The sequence below is a fragment of the Ambystoma mexicanum genome, chromosome 1p (genome assembly GCF_040938575.1).
Source record: "Ambystoma mexicanum isolate Mex_15411 chromosome 1p, UKY_AmexF1_1, whole genome shotgun sequence".
Taxonomy (NCBI): Eukaryota; Metazoa; Chordata; class Amphibia; order Caudata; family Ambystomatidae; genus Ambystoma; species Ambystoma mexicanum.
In genome coordinates, this window is record NC_090921.1 from 91,878,415 (window position 1) to 91,900,849 (window position 22,435).

General features: G+C 47.7%; 1 protein-coding gene across 3 annotated transcripts in view; it reads right to left on the reverse strand.

The window, feature by feature from the left end:
* The window catches only part of LOC138566520 (eukaryotic translation initiation factor 4E type 2-like), a 247,557-nt gene that overhangs the window by 58,702 nt on the left and 166,420 nt on the right, over window positions 1–22,435 (reverse strand). For all 3 annotated transcript variants that reach the window (XM_069643960.1, XM_069643942.1, XM_069643953.1), the window contains one exon: window positions 2,397–2,533. In XM_069643960.1, the coding sequence (XP_069500061.1) occupies window positions 2,397–2,533 (137 nt within the window). The remainder of the gene's footprint in view (window positions 1–2,396; window positions 2,534–22,435) is intronic.

The window sequence follows — 22,435 nt, forward strand, 5'->3', positions numbered from 1 at the left end:
ACAAGATGCTGCGCCAGCCTTCCCCCAACTGGCGAACCATGGGACATGGCCTCATGACTGAGCTGAAGCGGCTGCGGCGTTGCCCGAGGGCAATGAGGCAACTGCCCGAGCGGCCTTGGCACCTCGAGTACCTTGTTTTCCACCTCTGGCACTCCTACGGTGGCCCCTTTGACTGGCAGCTCCTCTCGCTTTACCAAAGGATGAGTAATAACGAAAGGAACCTCCCCTCCATTGCTGTCCCCTAAGACTTGCCCACTGCCGGGAGACTCTCCGGAGCAGTCCAAGCCGCCGCCACCCTCCTCTGTAGAGCCATATGGAACGGCAGTACCGGGTCAGTTGGTGGACCATGATCGAGGATATCCGTACGGTCATCCTGAAGAAAATCCCCTGGGGGAGCTGACCACCCCAAGTACTCGGTGACCCTAGACATAAGGCGCCGGTACGAGGAATTGGCATGAGTGCCAGGCTCAGGCCTCCTAAACTCCACCTCCGAAGAGGTGTCCAGACCACTGGCGTCGTGCAGGGACTGACGCAGGTCCTCAATTTGGCTATGGCCCGAGAGAATCTCATCTGGCACCGTATCAGGAACCAGGCCATCATCAGAGCCCTCTTCCACCTCTGAAATGTACTCAAGATGGTGGTAAGAGGGCACAGAATGAGGAACAAAGCCATGCTTGACCTTGGCCAGAGCCTTTCTAGGGGGTTCCACCGTGCCTCGGGGTACACCCGTCGAAACAGCCTCGAAAGGCGTCAAGTTCAGCGTCGACGCCAAACGTGGCGCCGACAGCATCGACACAGGCCTCGAGGGCAGAGCCCCGAGCGTGTCCCTCGACAGCCTGGGCGCCGACGACTTCTTCGGAGGCAGAGCCTCGAAAGAGTCAGTCGACGACCTCGGCGCCACAGGCATCAATGTCTTCCTTGAAGACACCACAGGTGCACACGGTCTCGAGCGCGTCAAGGACCGGGACCTGGAACGGGCATGACGAGAACGATTCCCCTTGTTTGAGCGAGACCTTTCCCGCAAATCATGCCGACCACCCGAGCCCGAAGGCGTACGAGCGGTGTCTCTCGACCGATCACGACCGACCCCACTCGGAGGCGCGACAGACCAGTGCCCTAAGATTCGAGAATCGCTAGCATTTTCTTACCGAAGGAAGCCCATTCCTCCGGTGTCGCATGCTTGGTGGGATAAGCGACCCGCTGACAGGCGGAGTCCTCGGATGAGGACGGGGAAGGCAACCGATGACGGCGCTTCCGGGAGTGCCTCGAAGAGGCAGAGGAGTGGCGGGACCTACTCAGGGACCGAGACCCACTGGACTTCCGACGACGATGCAGAGAATCGCCCCTCGAATCGTCCATCAAAAGCCCCGCAGACCTCGACTTCCGTGGCTTGGACACCTTACCTACCGACATTTTCTTCTTGCGCTCCCGCAAGGCTTTGGACGTAAGCGACTGGCAGTCGACACAATCGTCCGTGTCATGGGCCTCCCCGAGGCACCAGAGGCAGGCGTTGTGCGAGTCTGTCGCCAACATCTTGGACCCACAGTCCCTGCACTTCTTAAAGCCCGGACACAGGGTGGAAGACGAGGTAGACATCACGAAGGATAACTTCACAAACTAACAGGTTCGAAGAACCGAAAGAACAGAAACTCCAAAGAGTCGAGGCGCACCGAGATCTCCGAAGCGAACACGTTCGAGGAAAAAACTAACTGAGGCTACGGGTGTCGTGCGTCCTACTTATAACATCCAGTAACATCGGCCATCGGAGGAGGTCCTCGAGGGCGGCGTATCGCCGTCATTGACACAGGACGCAGACACCAAAAGATTTTCTGAAGAAGCACAGCTGTGGCGATTACTGTCATAGATACGGAATACGTCGAAGGACCCAATCCTCTCGAAGTCTGCTTTACAACCACTCACACTCTGCTGCCTAATGCAGAAGGGAGGCTGGTTCAGGACCACCGCATAATAGTACAGCGATCACTGAAGCTTCAAAATAGATACACTCCATTGCAAGAACTTTATTAAGAAGTCACGCAATCGAGTTCTCATGGCCATTTGAGACAGGAAAGCCCTTTCTGTAAGAGGTGGTTACAATGCAATAAGCACTGTGTAGGGAGTTACTGCAGTGACCAAAAGGAGCGGCAGCTGTGATTTCAAGTGGAAGGGAACAATATCCCCTCATTATTACTGGACAATGGCATGGCAATACATAGTCTAGAATCTATGGAGAGTGGGGCAAGCGCTCCCTTCCACACAGCACAAAAACGTACACTCTGGAGTTCTTAACCCAGCCATTGAATGCGCCGCTCAGCGGCTTGCAAACGCTTGGCAATAAATATAAAGACCTCTTCACTTCAATGGACTTCTGAACATACCTCGAGGACAGAACTTACTTGAGGCTGTCGTTGTGAGTCTTGTACTCCATGATTGTATTTGGTGGAAGATTCAGCACGCGCCGGAGCGTGTCACGTATACGCGCTGTCGTTATTTGGTCATTTGCAGTCTTATTCCAGATGGACAGAATGTCTTCCTATGGATGAGATTCATTTTTTATCAGTTAAGAAAACGCATTACTTGACATTACAAAACCAGCAAAGGGCACAGACACCATACAGTCAGTTCTTGTACACAGAGCATAAATTAAGATACAAATAGAAAAATGGAGGACAAAAGATATCTGAACCTATGGCAGAGAAAATTGAAGCTAGAGGCACAGAGTAAGACCTTTTTGAGGGAAAGATCTGATGAAATCAAGAAGTGGCGTATGTTCTAGAAAGAAGCAGAGGACAGCAAAATTGGAAATCAGTGAGATCTCTTTAGGATGCAACAATAAGATGGGTCAAGACTTTAAAAAAACGTATGGTGAATTTGATCTTTAGATTATTTTTAGAATAGTCATTTTTTGTTACAGTGATAAGAACAGTACATTGTCATTCATCTCGGAAGATTAATACAATGTTGTGATAAGCCTCTTGCATCTTGTTGCAAAAGGATAGGTGCTCCAACCACATTTCATGCCAAGTGCAGTGGCTGTTGCCCAGAACCGGGGGTACCCTTCTCATGGCCAAAAGCAAAAACAAGCCCATAATTGTCGCAACTATCCTTGGCACCATCATGGCTAGAGCGTGACCCAGTAAACATGATGGGGGAGCTTTTCGTGAATGCAATGTTCAAATACATTTTGACAGGAATGATTTACAAGACAAATGTCGGAACCCCACCTACTCCAAATTACACCTACAACAGATCAGCATATCCCTGAAGTTATCCTGTAAATATAACCACTGGCAGCAATACATACCAGTCTAATTATATCCAGAACAATACAGGAGCACACCACCAGGGTTCGGCAGGGGGCTTACCTTGGACTAAATTAGTTCTTTAATCTTTTACCACAGATGGCACCATTGCTCCAAATAAGATTCTAGTGCAAGTAAATTTGATTTTTAGGGAGTAAAACAGTAAATCCCGTTCCCAGTTGGAGTATGTAATAAGTGAGCAAAAATAGGTTTAAACTGTGAAACAGAAGTATTTTGTAATACATATCTTTGCACCAATTTATTCATGTACATTAAAAAGATAATGGTTTACCTTTTTAGATCATGCAGCACTAATAATAATAATAGAGTGGCACTACATGTACTACTGTTCTTAATATATACATGAAGGTTTGTGAAAAGCAAGGGGTTGGGGAATCCGTTTCCAACATGCTTGTTTCCTATATTTTGTAGGGAGTATTCTAACTCTACATTTTAAGTTTTGGGATGCTTTTTGCCTATTTATGGCATCTATTTAAGTGGCCGATGCACCCTTTATCTGTAGGACTGGATAGCAGTGTGCATCCTACCTACTGCTCTTTGGCTACCCCCAATACCAATAACCCTGGGAAGGGTCACTGGGGCAAAACAAAGTATAGCAACACATATCTCTGACTTCAAGCCCATATTAATTTGATAAGGACAATACCCTTGGAGGAAGGATTTAGTGAAAAGGGCTGGTATATAATTCAAGTAAAATAATAACCCAATGGCCTCTATTTTAATCTAGGATCTCTTGGTTTGGGGCCCACAAGATGGCTGCTTAGCTATGGGGCACTGTATTGTGCTCCTTATGGTTTCTATTAGGTGATCTTCGGCCCAGATAGTCGGCATCTATCGTCAAGAAGTGAAGGACATCAACGAGAGGTGAAGCATTTCTGCCCAAGAGTGACACACTGGATTCTCAGCAGGTATTTATGCGTAGGCTCCCGGTGTTCCTGAAATGGCAGGCTCGTTTTGTGTTTTTAGGTACTTAAATGTTTCCGTGACACAGAACTGATAAGTCTGCTTCAGCTTGGCTCAGTGTGCATTGATTTGACCTACTACAAGCCTTTTTCAGTAGAACATGGCTTCAGATTCTCTAATCCACATGCTCGTTGCGCCTGCTGTGGATAATACTATTTTGTTGTGGGGTTTCATAGCCATCACCCACTGTTGCCCATTACTACCATTACATAATTACTGCCTACAAAAGAAGCCATTTAAAAGCACTATGCTCCCATTTACAGCAATGGATACTGTTACAGGTTCAGAAAAATGAGATCAGCTTCCTCATGATATAGAAGGCAATATTGCAGCTGTCCTCCAAGACCTAGTTCATACCAGATTGTCAATCTGCCGATCAATTTCAAAATCAGGTAATCAAAGGAAAAAAAAAAAAAAGGATTAAAATCGGGGAGAATTGGCGAGACAAAAAAGGATTTCTGATATGGAGGATATAATGAATGGACTACAAAATATGCAAATGAGCTTGAGGGAGCTGGATCTAGCACACATTGAATTAGAGGATTGTGAAAGAAGTGAAACCTAGTTTTCTTTTAAATTCCAGTGAAATTGGAAGGTTTGCACTCCATCTCTTTCCTGGCCAATTGGCTGCCTAAACCTTTAAATTTGAAGTAGAGTCCTCCTTTGGAGATACAAATACCACTCAAAAAGGACAACAGGTCAGGCTGATCCAAACTGCAGCAAACAAGAGATCACCAATTCTATTAGTAGGCCAAAGGATCTCTATATATCTGCATATTTCTTAATTAAAAAACAAAGTTTCTAGGAAACCAGACCCACACTAAGAATGGTTTCAGACTTTGCGTACTAGATCCAACAAGAACGCTTGCAACCCTGAAACAAACATTATTGGAAGTCGAAGATCAACTTCAGTTTCATCACGAGCAGAATACTGAAAATATGGGTATGTCGTTACCAGTTTATTTATTTGTATTGCGCCGGTAGCTCGAGCTTCGGGGCTCAGAAACAAGAACACAAAGACAAAAAGTAAGACAATAAAACACGTAACACGAGACATTAGGGCTGCATAGGTAGGTGGGCAGGTTGTAGTATATGTATTACTTGAAGATGTGGGTTTTCAATTTGCAAAAGTGTTGGTAATTGGCTTCCATCCTTAACTGGCCAGGGAGGTTGTTCCAGAGGCCTGCTGCGGTTATAGGGAAGGATTTACCTGCCCCGTTTTTAAGTCTGAAGGGAGCTACCACTATCAGACCGTGTTCGGCTGATCTGAGCTCTCTCGTAGGTTTGTATGGAATGATTTTAGTTTTCAGGTATGCAGGGGCTTTGCCAAAAATACATCTATGCGTGAGGGATTTAAATTGGACTCCCTTCAATTTTCAGCCAGTTAAGTTCCTTCCTGGCTTCGCTGATGTGCTGATTCCTGGTTTTTTGCTTAATGATTCTCACTTGATTGTTTTGCAGAACTTGATAGCTGTGGTAGCAGTTTTTATTGGCTCCTAGAATTAGGGCATTGCCATAGTCTAGGCGAGATAAGAAGGTAGCACTTGCGACCGTGGCGCTATTTTCCTCAGATAAGAAGGGTCTTATGGCTTTTAGTAGGTGCAGGTAGTATGAGCACGTTTTTTTAACGTAAAGGGTTTGGGCATCTGATCCCAGGGATGCTTCTAGCATCATCCCCAAGGTTTTAACCTTGTTTGGGAACTTAATTTGGGTGTTTTTGATGGTGAAGGTGTTGTAAGCAGGATGGAGGTTAGATCTGACAAGATTGGAGCCAAAGACCATAAGCTCTGTTTTGTTGCCGTTTAGGCACATCCAATTTTGGTCCATCCATTGTTCTACTGCGTTGTAAACTAGGCTTAGCTTTTTGTTGTCCTTTTGATGGTCTCCACTTAGTTCAATTACCAGCTGAGTGTCGTCAGCGTAATTGGTAGAAAACGTGTTGATGTTGTAGAGGACTATGCATAGAAACCTAAGGTAGAGGTTAAACAGGAGTGGGGACATGCTGGCAACTTGTGGGACTCCACAGGTGATTTATTTTTCTATTGAGAATAGATTTCCCCAATGAACTCTAGATGTTCTGTTTTGTAGGAAAGACAGGAGCCAGCTTATCGCTTCATCTGAGCAGTTTGCTGGTTTTTTTTAGCGCTGTCTTGAGTAGGTTGTGATCTAATAGGTCGAAAGCAGCGCTCAAGTCCAAGAGAACGAGCAAGCTAGCTTTCCCCTGATCAATGATGTTGAGCATCTTGTTCTGTAGATCCAGCATAGCTATTTCTGTGCTATGCGCTGGTCGAAAGACAGAATGTTGGTGGTGGAGGAGGTCGTCTGAGCTTTCTACGTGTTCTTGGAGCTGTGTGGTGGCAATCTGGTCCATTATTTTAAGTATAAAGTTGCGATTGGTTTTGGCCTTAGGTTTTTTGGGCCCATTTGGTCTAGCTTCGGTTTTTTAACAAGGGGGGGTGACTGTTACCCTTTTTATACTTTTAGGCACAATTTGATCGCGGAAAGATGAGTTTATCACTTTGGTTAAGGCTGGTGCAAAGATGTCTCGGTGGTCTAAGATGATGCTGGCCGGGAGTATGTTTTCGGTGCAAGTGGTGGGTTTCATGGATGCCAGGGCTTTTATCATGTTGTTGGCAGTAATGGGCTTGAACCTAAATTGGGTCGTCTGGTGACTAAGTTCCTCTGGTAAGTCTTGAGTGGGTGACTTGGTAGCCGCTTGGGATTTGGCTATAATATTCCTGGCCATGTCAATTTTGTTAAAAAATGCTATCGAGTTGCGTCACATTCTTCTTGGGTGGGCGAGAATGTGGGGGTGATGCCGTTTGGTTTGTCAATAGATTTCAATATATTGAAGAGTTTGCTGGTGGAGTTGGCTGCCACTGAGATCTGTTTGTCATAGTAGTTCTTTTTTGCCTCAATTATCATTTATTTATAGGTTCTCACTGATTTTCCAAAGTGTTTTCTTGTCCCTTTTTCTTTCGAGTTTTCTGTTCGAGGAGTTCCTCTGTGAACCACTCATGTTTTTTGTCCTTGGGCCTAGAGGTTTTGGTTAGGAGTGCAGCTTCTAGGTCCACTAGGCCTGTAGGTGGCTTAGTAAGTTGGATAGGGTGGCCTTGCATGTGTCCTCATTATTTCCCTGTCTTTCAAATGTGTCTAGACATTGCATCAGGTGCTCCTTGCTGATGTTTTTATAATTCTGCAGTTTTTTTTTTTTTTTTTTTTTTTTTTTTTTTAACAGGGAGGTTGGGAAGTTTGGGTTTTTGAGTGGGTGGGTGGAGGGAGAGATATGTAAGGTCACACTGTAGTGGTCCGACCATATACATGAGTCAGTTTTGTATTCTTGGGATAAGAGGTTGTTGGTAACAACCCAATCTAGTAGATGACCATTGTCCATGGCGGGATCGGTGTTCATCACTTGATAGTCTGTTATTTAAGAGTTTCTCCAGTTTAATGGCCTCTTTGTCTTTGGGGTCTCCCCGCCACCGACTGAGATCTCCTAGGAGTAGAGTGGCAGTGTTGGGTCCTTTGATCATGTTGAGTTGGTGTGTTATTTCTTCATTAAAGTTGGGCATGGAGGTAGGTGGTCTGTAAACAATTAAGTTGAGGCTACTATTATTAGTTTGGAAATGTTCAAGGTGGAGGATTTCGATACGATTGCATTGTATTTTAGTCGGGAACAGATGAATGGTGTCTTTGGCAATAACTGCCACACCAGCCCCTTGTCCTGATTCTCTGTTGGTGTAGTATATGGTGTAGCCCTCGCGGACCGCTAGGTCGCAGGTGGGGCCGACGATCTCTTTTAGCCAGGTCTCTGTGATACACATGATATCGATATTTTCCACAGATATCTTATGAACGCTGATGGCGTGTTTGTTGAGGGAGCGTGTATTGAGAAGACAGATCTTTAGATCTGGGGGGGGGGGGTGGGAGGGCACTTTATTGATGAAGGTCTGGGATGTTCTTTTTTCACGTATCAATTTCCAGCGATTCTGTGGCAGTAATATTTGTGTCAGGACTAATTCTTTCGAGGATTGAGTCACAGGCGAGCTTGGTAGTTGCGCAAGATGGTAGCAGCTATATCAAAAGATAGTTGCCCCATGGTTGTTTTTAATTAGCTGTGGTTCCTGGGCAACGTGGTGTGCACCGGACGCCGTGGACCGCGAGGACCGACGCAAGACCGGCTTGGCCCAGAAGCGCCTTTAAGAGGGATGTTGGTGCTTCTGGGAGTTGAAGTCCCAATATGTCTTCCAGCCAATGGCAGAGGCTGAAACAGCCTTCTACTCACATGAGCTGTATTAAAGAGTAGTTTAACACTGCCGCGAAGCGGCTGGCGTTTGCCTGAGCAACTGTACAACTCAGAGCCCCAGAGTCAGCAGAGCAGGGACTCGCCGGTGAGTTGTGTGGGAGCATCTATTAGCTACCAGTGCTTGAACTGATTTTACAACTTAGAGGCTTGCACAGAAGCTTTTCTTCAAAACAGGTCAAAGTGTCAGCAAAAGCTATCAGCTAGGCACCGCAGTTCCCGTTAGACTTGCAGATTTTCTGTGGTTATAGGTAAAGCAATTGTTACAGAGCAGCCATTCGATTCTTCATTCACACAAAGGTATCAGGCAGGCAAACAGCGAGTTAGTACTTCTAAAAATAAAAGCAGTTTTAACCCCTAGCACTATGACTAGCACTGTACCTCCCACCTTGAATGCTAAGAGATCTTTATCTATTACTATCAGTTACTTTATCTACTTCTGAGAGATTATATATGGGATACATTACTCACCGTAATCGTATTTCTGATGCTTGTATCTGCTTAGATTCACATGCTGTGCATAGGCCGACATCTAGTGGAAGCTGCGGAGTATTACAGTTTGTTTTTCGAAACTCGAAAATGGGCGTCGACACAGGCGTGCCAGTAATACTATCCCTAGTGTGACGTCCACTGTACCCAAGATCCCTCACGCGTCTAGGATCCTCAGATTGTATTTTTTCTGACATGAGGAAGCATGAGGAGTAGCGCGAGTACAGATAATCCAAGCAGATAGACAGAAAGGTAAGACTACAGGCAATCATGCGCCTTCTCTCGGAGGGGAGGAAGGGTGGGTCGCATGTGAATCTAAGCAGATACAAGCATCAGAAATACGATTACGGTGAGTAATGTATCCCTTCTGAGGCTTGTGGAATCTGCTTAGATCACATGCTGTGCATAGATTAGCGAGCAGTACCAGAAGAAGGAGGTGGGATGTGAGAAGGGTCATGAGCAAACAGGTGTCTTAGAACCGCTTGTCCCACTTGTGTATCTGTCTTGGAATGAGTGTCAATGCAGTAATGCTGAGTAAAAGTGTGAATAGAACTCCAAGAAGCTGCTTTGCAAATGGTGTCGAGGGGAACATTTGCAATGAAAGCCAGAGTGGCCCCAATGCCTCTAGTAGAGTGGGCCCTTGGCGTAAAAGGCAGAGTTTTTTCAGAAAGAGAGTAACACAGCTGTATACAGTTGATAATCCACTTCGAGATAGCGCCTTTAGAGACGCGATCTCCCTCTCTGCCTGTAGCTACTGAGACAAACAGTTGATCTGTTTTCCTTAGCGGTCTAGTTTTATTCACATCTAGGGTGTGTAGTTTCACCTCAGCCGAGCTTTGCGGGTTCTGGAAGAAAGCTCGATGGACTGGTTTACATGGAACTTTGATATAAATTTAGGTGAGAACCTAGGGTGTGTGCGTAAAATCAGTTTGTCTTTGTGGATAGTAAAGAAAGGATCCTGCACTGACAGAGCTTGAATTTCACTGACCCTTCTTATAGAGGTAATGGCTACTAAGAAGGCCGTTTTATAAGTCAGGTGTTTGGGACTACTTTTATGCATGGGTTCGAAAGGGGGGCCCATGAGCTTAGCTAGCACCACATTAAGGTCCCATCCTGGCGGTGGGTTTGAAATAGGAGGGTGAAGTCTCTTTACTCCTTCCATGAAGGCTTTAACTACTGGTACTTTCCACCACGACACTTTGTTATGGGATGTGGTGTAAGCCGAGAGGGCTGCCAGGTGTACTTTCAGAGAGTTAAAAACCAATCCTGCATACAGCAGGTGGAGCATGTATGTCACGACGTTGGAAGGAGTGCAATCAACAGGGTTGATTTGTTTATTCTGGCACCAAATAACGAATCTTTTCCACTTGTCAAAGTAACAGTGTCTTGTGTTTGGTTTCCTGGATTCTTTTAGGATGTCCATACACCTGTGGTAGATTGAGATGTCCAAACTCTATGACCTCAGGAGCCATGCTGCCAGGTTCATTGAGTTGGGTTGCTGGTGCACTGTTTGACCTTATTGCTGGGACAGAAGGTTGTACCAGGCTGGAAGTTTGATGGGCTCGCACACCGCCATTCTGCGTAGGTGTGGAAACCATGGTTGTCTCGCCCACATGGGAGCAACTAGGATGAGCGTCATCGATTCCTTGTTCATCTTGTACACCACCTTCCTGATGAGGAGTTGGTGGAAAAGCGTACGCAAACATCCCTGACCAGTTCATCCACAGGGCGTTCCCTTGGCTGGGGGAACCTGGATGCAAATCCTGGGCATTGTTTGTTTTCGCTTGTGGCGAATAAGTCTATAGTGGGGAGACCCCACTGAGAGAAGAGATCTTCTACGATCTCTCTGTGAAGGACCCATTCGTGTTCTTCTGGGAGGGAGTCTCTGCTTAGAGCATCCGCTAGGGAATTGAGCTCCCCTGGAACATGTTGCGATGACAGCAAGATGTTCCGTCTGAGTGCCCATATCCAGATTTTCTGGGCAAGCTTGGACAGATTTGGCGAACGAGTCCCTCCTTGTTTGTTCAGATAGAACATGGCTGTCGTGCTGTCCGTCCGGATCTGCACCGACAGGTTTAGTAGATGGGGCTCGAACGCCCGAAGCGCTCGGAATACTGCCAGAAGCTCTAGGAGGTTGATGTGGTTCTTGGCTACTGAGTGAGACCAGAGACCCTGGGCTGTGTGGTGGAGATGGTGAGCTCCCCACCCAGTCAGGCATGCATCTGTAGTCACCACTGCCTGTATTTCGGGATCGTAAAAGGGTTTTCCCCTTGCGAGATTCTCTCTTGTCCACCAGTGTAGGCTCTGTACCAGTGTTGGCGAAACGACCACTAGATCGTCCCGCTGACCACTTGCCTGAGACCACTGTTTCGCCAACCATTCCTGCATGGGACGCATGCGCAGTCGCGCGTGGGGGACCAGGTAAATGCATGACGCCATCATGCCCAGTAACCGCATTGCTTTGCGTACCGTTATTTGTTGACCGGACTGATAATGTGGAATTTGCAGTAGTATATTCCGAATTCTCTCTTCCGAAGGGAAGGTCAACCCTTCCTGAGTATCTAGAATTGCTCCTAGGAACTGTTTTGAGGTGCTTGGCACCAGGCTTGACTTCTTCTCGTTGATTGAGAAGCCTAATTCGTGGAGGAGGTTGATAGTCCTTTGAATGTTTGTCCTGCAAATTCCTGGGGTTTCCCCCGTTATGAGCCAGTCGTCCAGATAAGGGTACACTGGGATTGCCTCCCTGCGTAGGTGTGCCGCTGCCACCGCCAGTACCTTGGTAAATACCCTTGGTGCTGAAGCTATCCCAAAGGGCAGTACCTTGAATTGGTAGTGGCGACTGTCCACCTTGAAGCGCAAGTACTTTCTGTGCGCCGGGAGCATGGAAATATGAAAGTAAGCATCTTTCTAATCCAAGGTTGCCATGTAATCCCCTTTTTTAGGAGGGGGATTACCTCTTGTAGCGTGGTCATACGGAATTTTTGGGGCTTGACATACTTGTTGGCAGGCCGTAGGTCCAATACTGGGCGCATTGTCAAATCTTTCTTTGGCACAAGGAAGTAAGTTGGATACCCTTGTTTACCTGGTGTCCTGGGACGAGTTCTATCGCGTCCTTTTCTAGCAGAATGGCGATCTCCTCGAGAAGGATCTTCTGATGTTCTAAGGAGTGTACTTTTTGTCGTGGAGGATGGTTCCAGGGACGCTGCAGTAATTCTATACAATATCCTGTGGACATTGAGGTGATCCCTTCCCAAGCCTGGGTGAAGTTGGAAATGCGTCCCCCTACTGGGGTTGCGTGAGAAGGGACCCTGAACTGAGCGTCACTGCTTTGGTGGAGGCGTGCTACCTCCCTTGTTGGGGCTGCCTCTGCCTCTCCCACGACCTCTTTTGTTACCCCTGCCGTAACTCTGGGTAGACTGCTGGCTGTTGTTCCACTGTGTACCCTGTCCCTGGGCATAGTTGCCTCTTTGTGAATTTTGGCCGCGTGGGTGACGAAAATTACTGTTCCCCCTCTGGTTAGGGGGTTTGTTGGTTAGTTGGCCAAGGGATTTCAGAGTTTCGTATTCGTCCTTGGCGTTTTTCAGTGCGTCTTCGACCGCTTTCCCAAACAATAGATCGGGTTCCACCGGCTTGTCTATTAATGAAGCCTGAGTTTCTGTTTTGAACCCCGACTGCCGTAACCACGCATGTCTCTTGATAACAGTACCTTCTGCTATCAATCTCCCTGCGTTGTCCGCGGCCTCGAAAGTTGCTTTCAATATGCAACCAGACACGGCTCTCCCTTCTGCCGAGATCCGGGCCAATTGGCCCTTTAAGGGTTCCGGAGCAGAGGCTATGAGTGCCGCGACCTCTTCCCATTGATGGCAGTTGTAGCTGGCCAACAGGGTGGTGGAGTTAGCAATCCTTGCTTGGTAGGTGGACGTTGAGGCTACCTTTCTGCCAAACCCGTAAAGTTTCTTGCTCTCCTTGTCGGGAGGAGCTTCTGACGAAGATAAGGGTGTTCCAGCCCTCTTCCGAGTGTTGGTAACCACTAGGGAGTCTGGTTTAAGATGTCCTCTTATATAGAGAGGGTCAGATTGGGCTGCCCGGAAAAGTTTTTCGACCCTGGGGTTGACTGCTCTGGTGAGGTTTGGGTTCACCAGGGACGGATCTATTCTTCGTTGGATGGATTTAAGGATAGGGATGGTCTGAGCGACTGGCCTCCTCTCTCCCACCAACTCTTCTGCGAAGTCCTTTTCCTCCTGTACACCGTGGGTGTCGATGTGAAAATGTTCTGCCGCGCGAGCGAGAACCTCATTAAGGAGGGGCTGGTTATCGACTGGCGAGTCGGTAACTGGGGCTTCGTTCTCTACCGGGGAATCTACTCTGAAAATTTCCTGCTCATCTTCTCCCTCCTCCTGGTCCTCATCATCCGCATAGTATTCCGTCCCGGTTTGGTCCTACATAATTTCAAACTCCTGGTCCCCCTCAGGGAAAGGCTCTCCTTGGTACCTGGGGTGTAGAGTATGGAGTAGAGTAAGGCTGTACCTCGAAGGGTTCAGGTCTTCCGAACCGGGCCCTTTTACTTAGGGGGATGGGATCAGTGGAACCTGAGGGTGTGGCTCCCTGAGGGTCATACGAGAGGAAATGCTCTGGATTCTTGTCGTAAAAATCAGCCAAGGAAGACATCCTTGACATGACCCTGTATGTCTTCGCTGGACCATTCTTTGGAACAGGGGATGACTTTAGTAGGCAATTTAGGGGACTTATCAAGGGTATCCTTGCTGGATGTTGATCTCTCAGTAGACTTGTATTTGTTTGTCTGCTTAGGAGTGGAAGAATGTGCTTTCCGCTGTTTCCCCCCCCTCCCCGTGCGTGGAAAAATGTTTTCCCTGTCCCTTGGAGGCCCCGGAGACTTTCGACGCCTGGCGTCGAGGATCGGGAGAGGTATCTGTGTTTTTTGAGCGTGGGGCCTCGCTGGTGTTAACTGCTGGCTCCGTCTCTTGGAGCGCGGCCTGGGGGTGGAAGTCGTCTTCGTCCTCTGACGATCGAACTTCCATTAGTCTAGGGAGCGAGGCACTCTTGGCAAGAGTGGATGATTGCCTTGCGTCATGAGGCGATCTCGATCGAGAGCGCCCAGAGGACACCGAGTCGGACCGTTCTATCAGTGCCTCTTTCCGAGAAGTCGACGTCGTCGAGGTTCGGTTGGACTTAGTGTGCTTAGTGTGTGTAGGGTGTGTAGCGCTTGCGTCGCCGGGGGTCTTCCCCATAGCCGCCCTGCCGGACGACCTTCCGAGGTCGGGGACTTGCGCTCGGCTGTCTTTCGACGCCGTAATGCCCTCGCCGTCCGAAAGTACGGCGTCGCTGCCATCGCTGAAGGCGCCCTCCGCTGCCATGGCCGCCTGCCTGGCGTGGTGGGCCCAACGCTTTGTCGAACGGTCCTTAAGTGTTTTAGGTTTAAACCTACTACACGCTCTGCAGTTCGCTTCGGGGTGGTCCCTCGGCAAGCAGAGATTGCACGTGGCGTGCCTGTCGACCCAAGGGTATTTGCGGTTGCACTTGGGGCAGAATTGGAAAGGGGTACCCTCCATACGCACCTTGAGGTGTAGGAAATATATAAGTGTATCTATATACCAAGAGTGAAGAGTATGTACCACCCCCCACTCTCCCTACTTGCAGGGCCGAGGCCAGCGGCCTACTAGGCCCGGGCCGAGGCCAGCGGCCTTCCGAGGCCCAGATCCGTCGTGCAGCAGCCGACGGTCGATGTCTTCTCCAGCCGTCGTCGAGGGTCGACGTTGGGGTGGGGAAGGATGTCAATAAAGAATATTAAATTTCAATTATTAGCAAAAGTATGGCTAAGGCCAGGGGACTCCGCAAGATGCTTCCGACCAGTATGGCGGAAAAAAACAATCTGAGGATCCTAGACGCGTGAGGGATCTTGGGTACAGTGGACGTCACACTAGGGATAGTATTACTGGCACGCCTGTGTCGACGCCCATTTTCGAGTTTCGAAAAACAAACTAATACTCCGCAGCTTCCACTAGATGTCGGCCTATGCACAGCATGTGATCTAAGCAGATTCCACAAGCCTCAGAAATATATATATATATATATATTTTTTTTTTTTCAGCTGATCAGGGTATGCTTATTGTGGGCTGAAACCTCTGATCTCAGCCAGAGTACCACGGATCTGGTCGACTGCCTCACATGGCCCGCAGCACAACTTCTCCCCCCAACCCTCCCTTTTATTTTAACTATTCTCCAAGTCCCCCCCCCCCTCACCACACTTACCTGTTGGTTGCGGCGGCATAACCTGCCGCTGCACTTTTCCAGCCATCATGGAAATAGCAGCCCCATCTTCTCCAATCATGGTGGCCTTCTTAGAAAAGTTTTTTCATTAAGTGAATGGGACATGCCAAAAGGATATACGAAAGACAAGAAAACCACCTACAATTCAGGAAACTGCTCAAATCCTGGCTCTCTAGCTGGAAGACCACCCACAAGAACATACACACTGCTAAAACAACGATGAATGAAGATACCGATCCCGGTTCCCAACAAGCAATCGAATACTAACAGAATCTAAGGAACGCACTCAACGACATACCATACAACATAATGAGAGATACATACAAGAGGAGAACACTGAAGACTGAATACATAGACCGAGACAGAAGCACTTGGACTACCCATCCAAAGCATCCTAGCCGGTATGACACCAGAATTCACAGATAGGAGGGAAAAGGGGCCACCCAACCCCTGCTCCGATACCGAAGCAGGAGAATAGACAAACCAATCACATTATACTTAGTTCATTAGAATACAACAGGGAGTGTGCTGCAACCCGCAACAGACAGCCAAGAAAGGATAGCATCAACTAATTCCACAGTTAGTAATATAATTTAAACCGAAAAAGATGTGACACAACCAGGATTCTCACCCCACTAACCCCACCTTCAAACCTCTGCATACCCAACTCACCCGAAACTTCACACAATCTACTCTCGCCCAGCAAACCGCACACACTTCACTACATTGCATCAACAACAAACTAACACAAACACAGACTGCACACGTGGTCTCGCCCCAGTCCAATATTTACACTAAAGCACAGCGCACAATATATGCCGAGCTGAAGCCGCCAACAGCACACCACCTCTGACTCTCCTGCCCCCCCACTCCTCCCAACTAACCCAACCCCTGCCCCTTCTTGTTACAGATTCGCCAGAGCTCCTGGGGACCAACTCCGTTGGCGACGGTGCACCATATAAATACCTTAAACATTAATATGCACGCTTCACTCATTAATCCGGACTGCCGGGCCATTTAACCTCAGTATAGCACATCGAAAACGTTACTAACGCATTTAGTCAGCTCCAGACATGCCTTTGAGACAACCACTTGACAAACGAAGGGTTTAACTCGGTGAATGGGTCGTTCGTTGATACAAAAGATCAAAGGCGACAGTCAATCTGGTATTTTGGATTGCTACAGCCTTTGTGTCGCTAACGTTCTTCTGCATTTTTTAATTCATCGGTTTTTGAGTCACACTACAGGATTCTTTTAAGCAGATGTGGACTATCAATATGTTAAAAATTGATCTTAATCCTAGTAGGAGGGTTTTGCAGGTGTGGTTTTCTTACATTTATGTCACCACTTGGTTTTGCACACCAAGTGCCCTCTTATCAGAATTACTTTTGCTATTCCCACATGGCGTCTGTACGTCTTATTTTTGTGTCTTTTTGTGTTACTGATAGCAGATATTGCACGCTTGTAGGGAAAAGGTTTCCACGCCTTGAATAAGTAATACATGTGCCCCTGTGTGTGCGCCACAGATATCATTACTTACTCGATTGAAGGTTTTCTGGACTCTGCCTGATCTTCTCAATGACCTGCTTTCTTACTGGCACTCCCCAGAACCCGAACTTTATACTGGATCCATGCATGTGATGATGGTCGTCAACGCGTGTAGGACATGCAGGACAGAACTTTGCAACAAGCCTGTTATTGATTGCGAGGGAGTTGCATTTCTGGATTTCACGCAAGGAATAGAAGTTTCACAATGAGAACGTAAAATACACTGGAGTCAATAGGGACTCGTAAACATTATAGAATCTGCTACAGAGGTAGCTAGTTGGGCAGTGAATTAGCCTCCAATGGCTCCCTCGAATCATGACTGCTCTCTTGGAAGGCTCATGTCGCCCGGCATGGCTCAGTGAAACCCGGCTCAGTCTAAAATCACCCGGAGGCTGCATATAACCAAATTCTGTCTAGGCAAGGCGCAGAGGTCGGAAGAAAGACCATAATATAGGGTAGAAGTATTCACACTCACAATCTGGGTGAGGTGACTGCATAGTTAGTGTGAATCAACTTGGAGGGGTTTGGACTAACGTGCAACCTGCAGAGAGCTACAGCGAAGCAAAGAGCAAAACAAAGGTCTCACGTCAGGTGATGGTGCCGGGGTCAGATACGCAGAAATACACTTCACAAATGACAGCCCAGATTCACTCCCCCTCTCTTGAAGGATGAATCCCTCCTCCCCACAACCCCCCTCCCCCCACAACCACGGACTAGACAATCTGATCTGTAGGCAATGTTACTGGAGCTCAAGAAAGACAGCACAGCAAATCTGTCTAAAGCTACTTCAGAACTTAGAGACACAGTCCTTGCAGTGGAGAGGAGGATGGAAATGGCACTGTGCGAACCGGGGTATGACCACGATGAAATGGCACAAAGAATAGTGAGCTTGGAGCAACAGATGGAACAGGTACTTAATAAACAGGACCACGCCAAAAAAATATTTTGCAGAAACATACGCATCCGAGAGCTCCCCAAATCAGTCCCTGATGTAGAACCTCAGGGTGCCTCCTCGGAGCAAGAGATTGTGTTGGACCTCACCCACTGTGTCTACTCCACCTACCAATTAAGTAGAAACCTGGCTCCCAACGTCCTCAAGAGTCCATTTATTTCAGACGAAGGAAGAGATTATGTGAGCAGTGCTTAGGCAGGAGCCAATACGGTTTCGGGGGACCCTGCTGGCACTCTTCCAAGATCTGGCGCAGGCTACACTGGTCAAGCGGAAACTGCAAAAGGATGTACAATACCATTGGACATTTCCATGTGGGCTACGTTTTGAGTGGCAAGTTCAACTGTATACTATTTCCAAGGAGCAAGAGTCCACGGAATTGGAGGGAGATGGGGGAACAAAGTATAGGAGACAGAGTCTAACCTGGACGATAAGCTCCCTTCTACTCCCATCCCTTAACGGGAACGATGGAAGACGGCACGTCTTCATCCGAAGGGAAGGGGCCTGGAATTTGGCTCCTACATAACTGGTAAATACTGTGGGGCATATTGCGGTTTCATGGGAATTTTGAAGTCTGTTTGGTTTGATAATCTGACTTGATACTGGGGGGGGGGGGCTGTGATCTGGCTAACTTGGTTATAACCGGGTCTTCTAGGGCATCTCTCTAGTCTATGGAATTGGTGAGGGGGGGGGGAGAATCGGGGGGGGAGAATCGGGGTGGGAGGGGTAGGACGGACTAGGGTCCCAGTTAACATGGTGCCCAGTAAGTGGATATAATATCCATAAAGTTAGGGTTTACCGTGGGAGCGGGTGTGTTAGTCCTTGTGTTAATCCAGAACGTGATGTGCAAACCTTTCTGTCATAATCAAAGAGGTTGGTTCCCATTGGGCCTCTTTGTGCAGTATAGGTCCGGAATCGGATGATGGGTGAGATTCGGTTGATCTTGTTGAATACAAAGGGCCTGAACTAACCGGTTAAGCAGCGTTCGATTCTGTGGTGCCTCATCGAGATGTGAGCATCAATGGTCTGGCTACAGGAGATACCTGCTCCATGGGGGTGTAGTTCGTTTACGACAAAGCGTTTCCCAAGCAATTCTTTGCGTCCAGTGGCACCAAAAATAGGTGGGTAGAAATCCCGATAGCTAAAAACATGAGGTTTCACAGGCGGTTCTTGCATAAAGACCTAGAAGGGCGGTATTTGGTTGGAGGGGGGTGGGTGGGAAGGCTCAGTTGCCAGGCCAGTTCGTCACTTGGATTGCAATATATGCCCCAAATGAGAAACAGAAACAAGATAATTTTCTAATCAAGCTATTCGAGGGTTGGGGGGCTGGCGGGGTGGTGCATGGCTCAGATATTGGTTGGGTGGGGTTCATTATGTAATGGGCCCATCCATGGATAAAACTCTCCCAGCCACCCCAAAGGATGGTAGGAATAGACAAGTGTTAGCACGCTTCCTTAGGAAATTGCATCCAATAGAAACATGGCGCTTCCATCATCCGAACGACCGGTCGTATACACATTACTCCGCGGCACACAGGGCTTTTCACGTATTGCCATTGTAATGGTCGGACCATTTATTCCCCAAGTGACAAACCTAGAAATTGGGGTGCGTTACCTATTGGATCTTGCACCAGCCGCGCACTGAGGCCACTCCCGAGGACCCATAAACAATGGAGGTTTAATGAACAGATACTACGGGATCAGGCCCTAAGGGCCCATATGGAAATGACGATAAGAAACCATTTTAGGAGATGACGACACAGGATGGATTGGTGTACCGTCTGGGACGCTAGTAAGGCAGTAATTAGAGGTGAGTTAAATGCCAGAACCGCTTTCTTCATGAGGGAAAAATGAGCTATTGAGGGTGTGACTGTAAAGGGAGGTGAAGTGGCACAGCGAGTAGAGCGCTCGCTTTGACATCGGTGCAGAGTCTGCTAACGCAGGTTCGAATCCCGGCGGGGCCAAACTCAGCCTTTCATCCTTCCGAGGTCGATAAATGAGCACCACACACCGTGGGTAATAATAAGCAGCGCTCAGATACCTGAGGGTTTGTAGCGCTATATAAATGCCAAATTATTATTATTATTAAGGATGCAGATTATCTGCACAAAACCGGAGGGACCCAAAAGGCTTGACGTGAATTGATGAAGGCTAGGTTGAAATTGGAAGCCAGCCTGGCAGACAGATCAGCCAAACTCCTGATTCAGACAAATCATATTATATGAAGGGGAATAAGGCCAATCGGTTTCTTGCGGCTTAAGGAGACACAGGGCTAGGAATTACATCACTCAATTGAAAAACTTGGCAGGGGATATAAAATGGGTGGGGGGGGGCAGGGGGAAATCTGAGAAGACCGATATCAAGCATGCTTTTTTCGGTCAGACCCTTCAAAGGGAGAATTTAGACTTATTGGCTCAGCAAACCTTCTTATGGAACATGGTGTTGCCCCAGATATCAGAAGAGATTGATTGTTATTAGAGAGCCCAATTACTGAGGCGGTGGTCCGGGCCAAATATGGTTCTGGGCCGCATATTATGAAACATTCTGGTGTGCCCCTAACTAAATTGTTAGATCAGAGGGGTAGTTTCAGGGGCCATGGGACCATCAACAACCATTTTTGTTTGCTGAAGCCAGGAAATGACCCGACAGAATGCGCTAGTTATCGTCCTATTGCTTTACTTAATGGGGATGCTAAGCTTTATGCAAAGGTCATGGCACAGAGTCTTATTGGGGGGTGGGGGGGTTTGGCAATAATTATACACCTGGACCAGGCGGGAATTATTATGGGGATGCATACCCAAGATAATATTCGGAGGGCAGTGAATGTAGCGAACTGGGGGTTGAAGGACAGGCCAAAAGATGTCTATGCTCACATTAGATAGCCTGGACTAGTACTTCTTGAAGCTCATACTGAGTAAATTTGGATGTGGGCAGATCTTCACCTGAATGGTCCTAGCCAATTTTCAAATACCCTCCACGAGAATGCCGATCAATGGGTGCTACTTGAACAGAAGTCCAATAAGGCAGGGTACTCGTCAGGGGTACCAGCTTTCGCCATTAATATTCACTAAGGCCATGGAGCCACTGGACCAGGCAGTCTGGGCAAACCCTGATATTCAAGGGATCAGGGTTAAAGGGGTCAAACAAAATGGTGCTATACGCAGACAACATATTGATGTTTCTCCAGGACATGGCGCATTCCCTTCCTGAAGCGATGTCCATCCTGGATGACTTTGCTGGGATCTCCAGATTCCATATCAACTACTCCCAAGTCGAAAGCAACATCACGGAAGACCCTGAGTGTGACTGAATTGAGCAGGAACTTCCCCTTAACTTGGAAGCAGGACGAGATAGAATACTTGAGGGTAAAGCGGATTCCCACATATGATTGCTTGTTTGCGCTAACATCCCAGGACTTCGGAAAACCATGATGGGAGACATGAAGAGGTGCGATATGCAGGAACTCTTCTGGTGTGCTCGAATACTGGCCATTAAGATGACTCTTCTGCCTAGATTCTTATATGCAACGAGCTCCCTCCCAATCCGGATCCAGGCCCAGTCGATTAAACAATTCCAGAGGGAGATTTACTGCTTCATCTGTGTGGGGGAAAAACCCAGGATGACCAGAAAAGTTCTATTTTGGCCTTCGGCACTGAGGTTATGGGGTGCCAGAAATGGCCCGTTAACTATTAGCTGCACAAATAGCCCCTCCATGTTGCAATGGCCCTCCAAGGAGGTCTGATGGAGTGGGGTGCCACTGATATGCCTTTTGGGTGAACTGGATGGGACAAGCAACACTAACGCTTGGCAATATTTATCAGGACGGAACCTCACCGCAATTTGTAGACCGCAAATCGCAATTCCAGGTGGCAACTTGAGTGATTCCGATATATACAAATTAGACATTGGATCTCAAACAAACAGTGATTAGCGAGGAAGCAACCAGTACACCAACCGGCCTTTAACTCTTGATTAAAGAGCGGTCTCCAAAACAAATCCCACCTGTTAACTGGTGCTGAACCAAGGCAAATTTTACCATACATGCCCAAATGGGAACACTACCTGGGGATTACCATAACGGACGAGGAATGGGGGCAGATTTGGTACCAGGCGCCAAGGAGATCGAAATGCAGATATGCGGGAATCAACATACAAGTGATTCTTTCAGTGGTATATGGCGCCGCTGAGACTACACTTAATCCTGAAATCTCGTCCCAGAGTTGACGGAAACGTGGGCAGGTGGGGGACTTTGTCCATATGTGGTGAACTTGTCCAAAAGTCAAAATCTTTTGGAAAGAAGATCGGAGTCACATCAAGGACATTCTAAAGTTACAAATGCCCTTCAATCCCATGGTAATAGTGTTGGGGGGCAACAGCTGAAGGAATATATGTGGCTAGCAGGGCCTGTGCTACTCACCACTCATGCTCACAGCAGCGAGGATTACACTATCCCACAGTAGGAAAACATAACAGGGACCCTTACTAGCCATGTGATTGGTGGGATCTTGCGGCAATGGAAAAAAAGTGAGTGCCTTGGCTAATGGGAAATATTCCAAATATTTAGCAACATGGC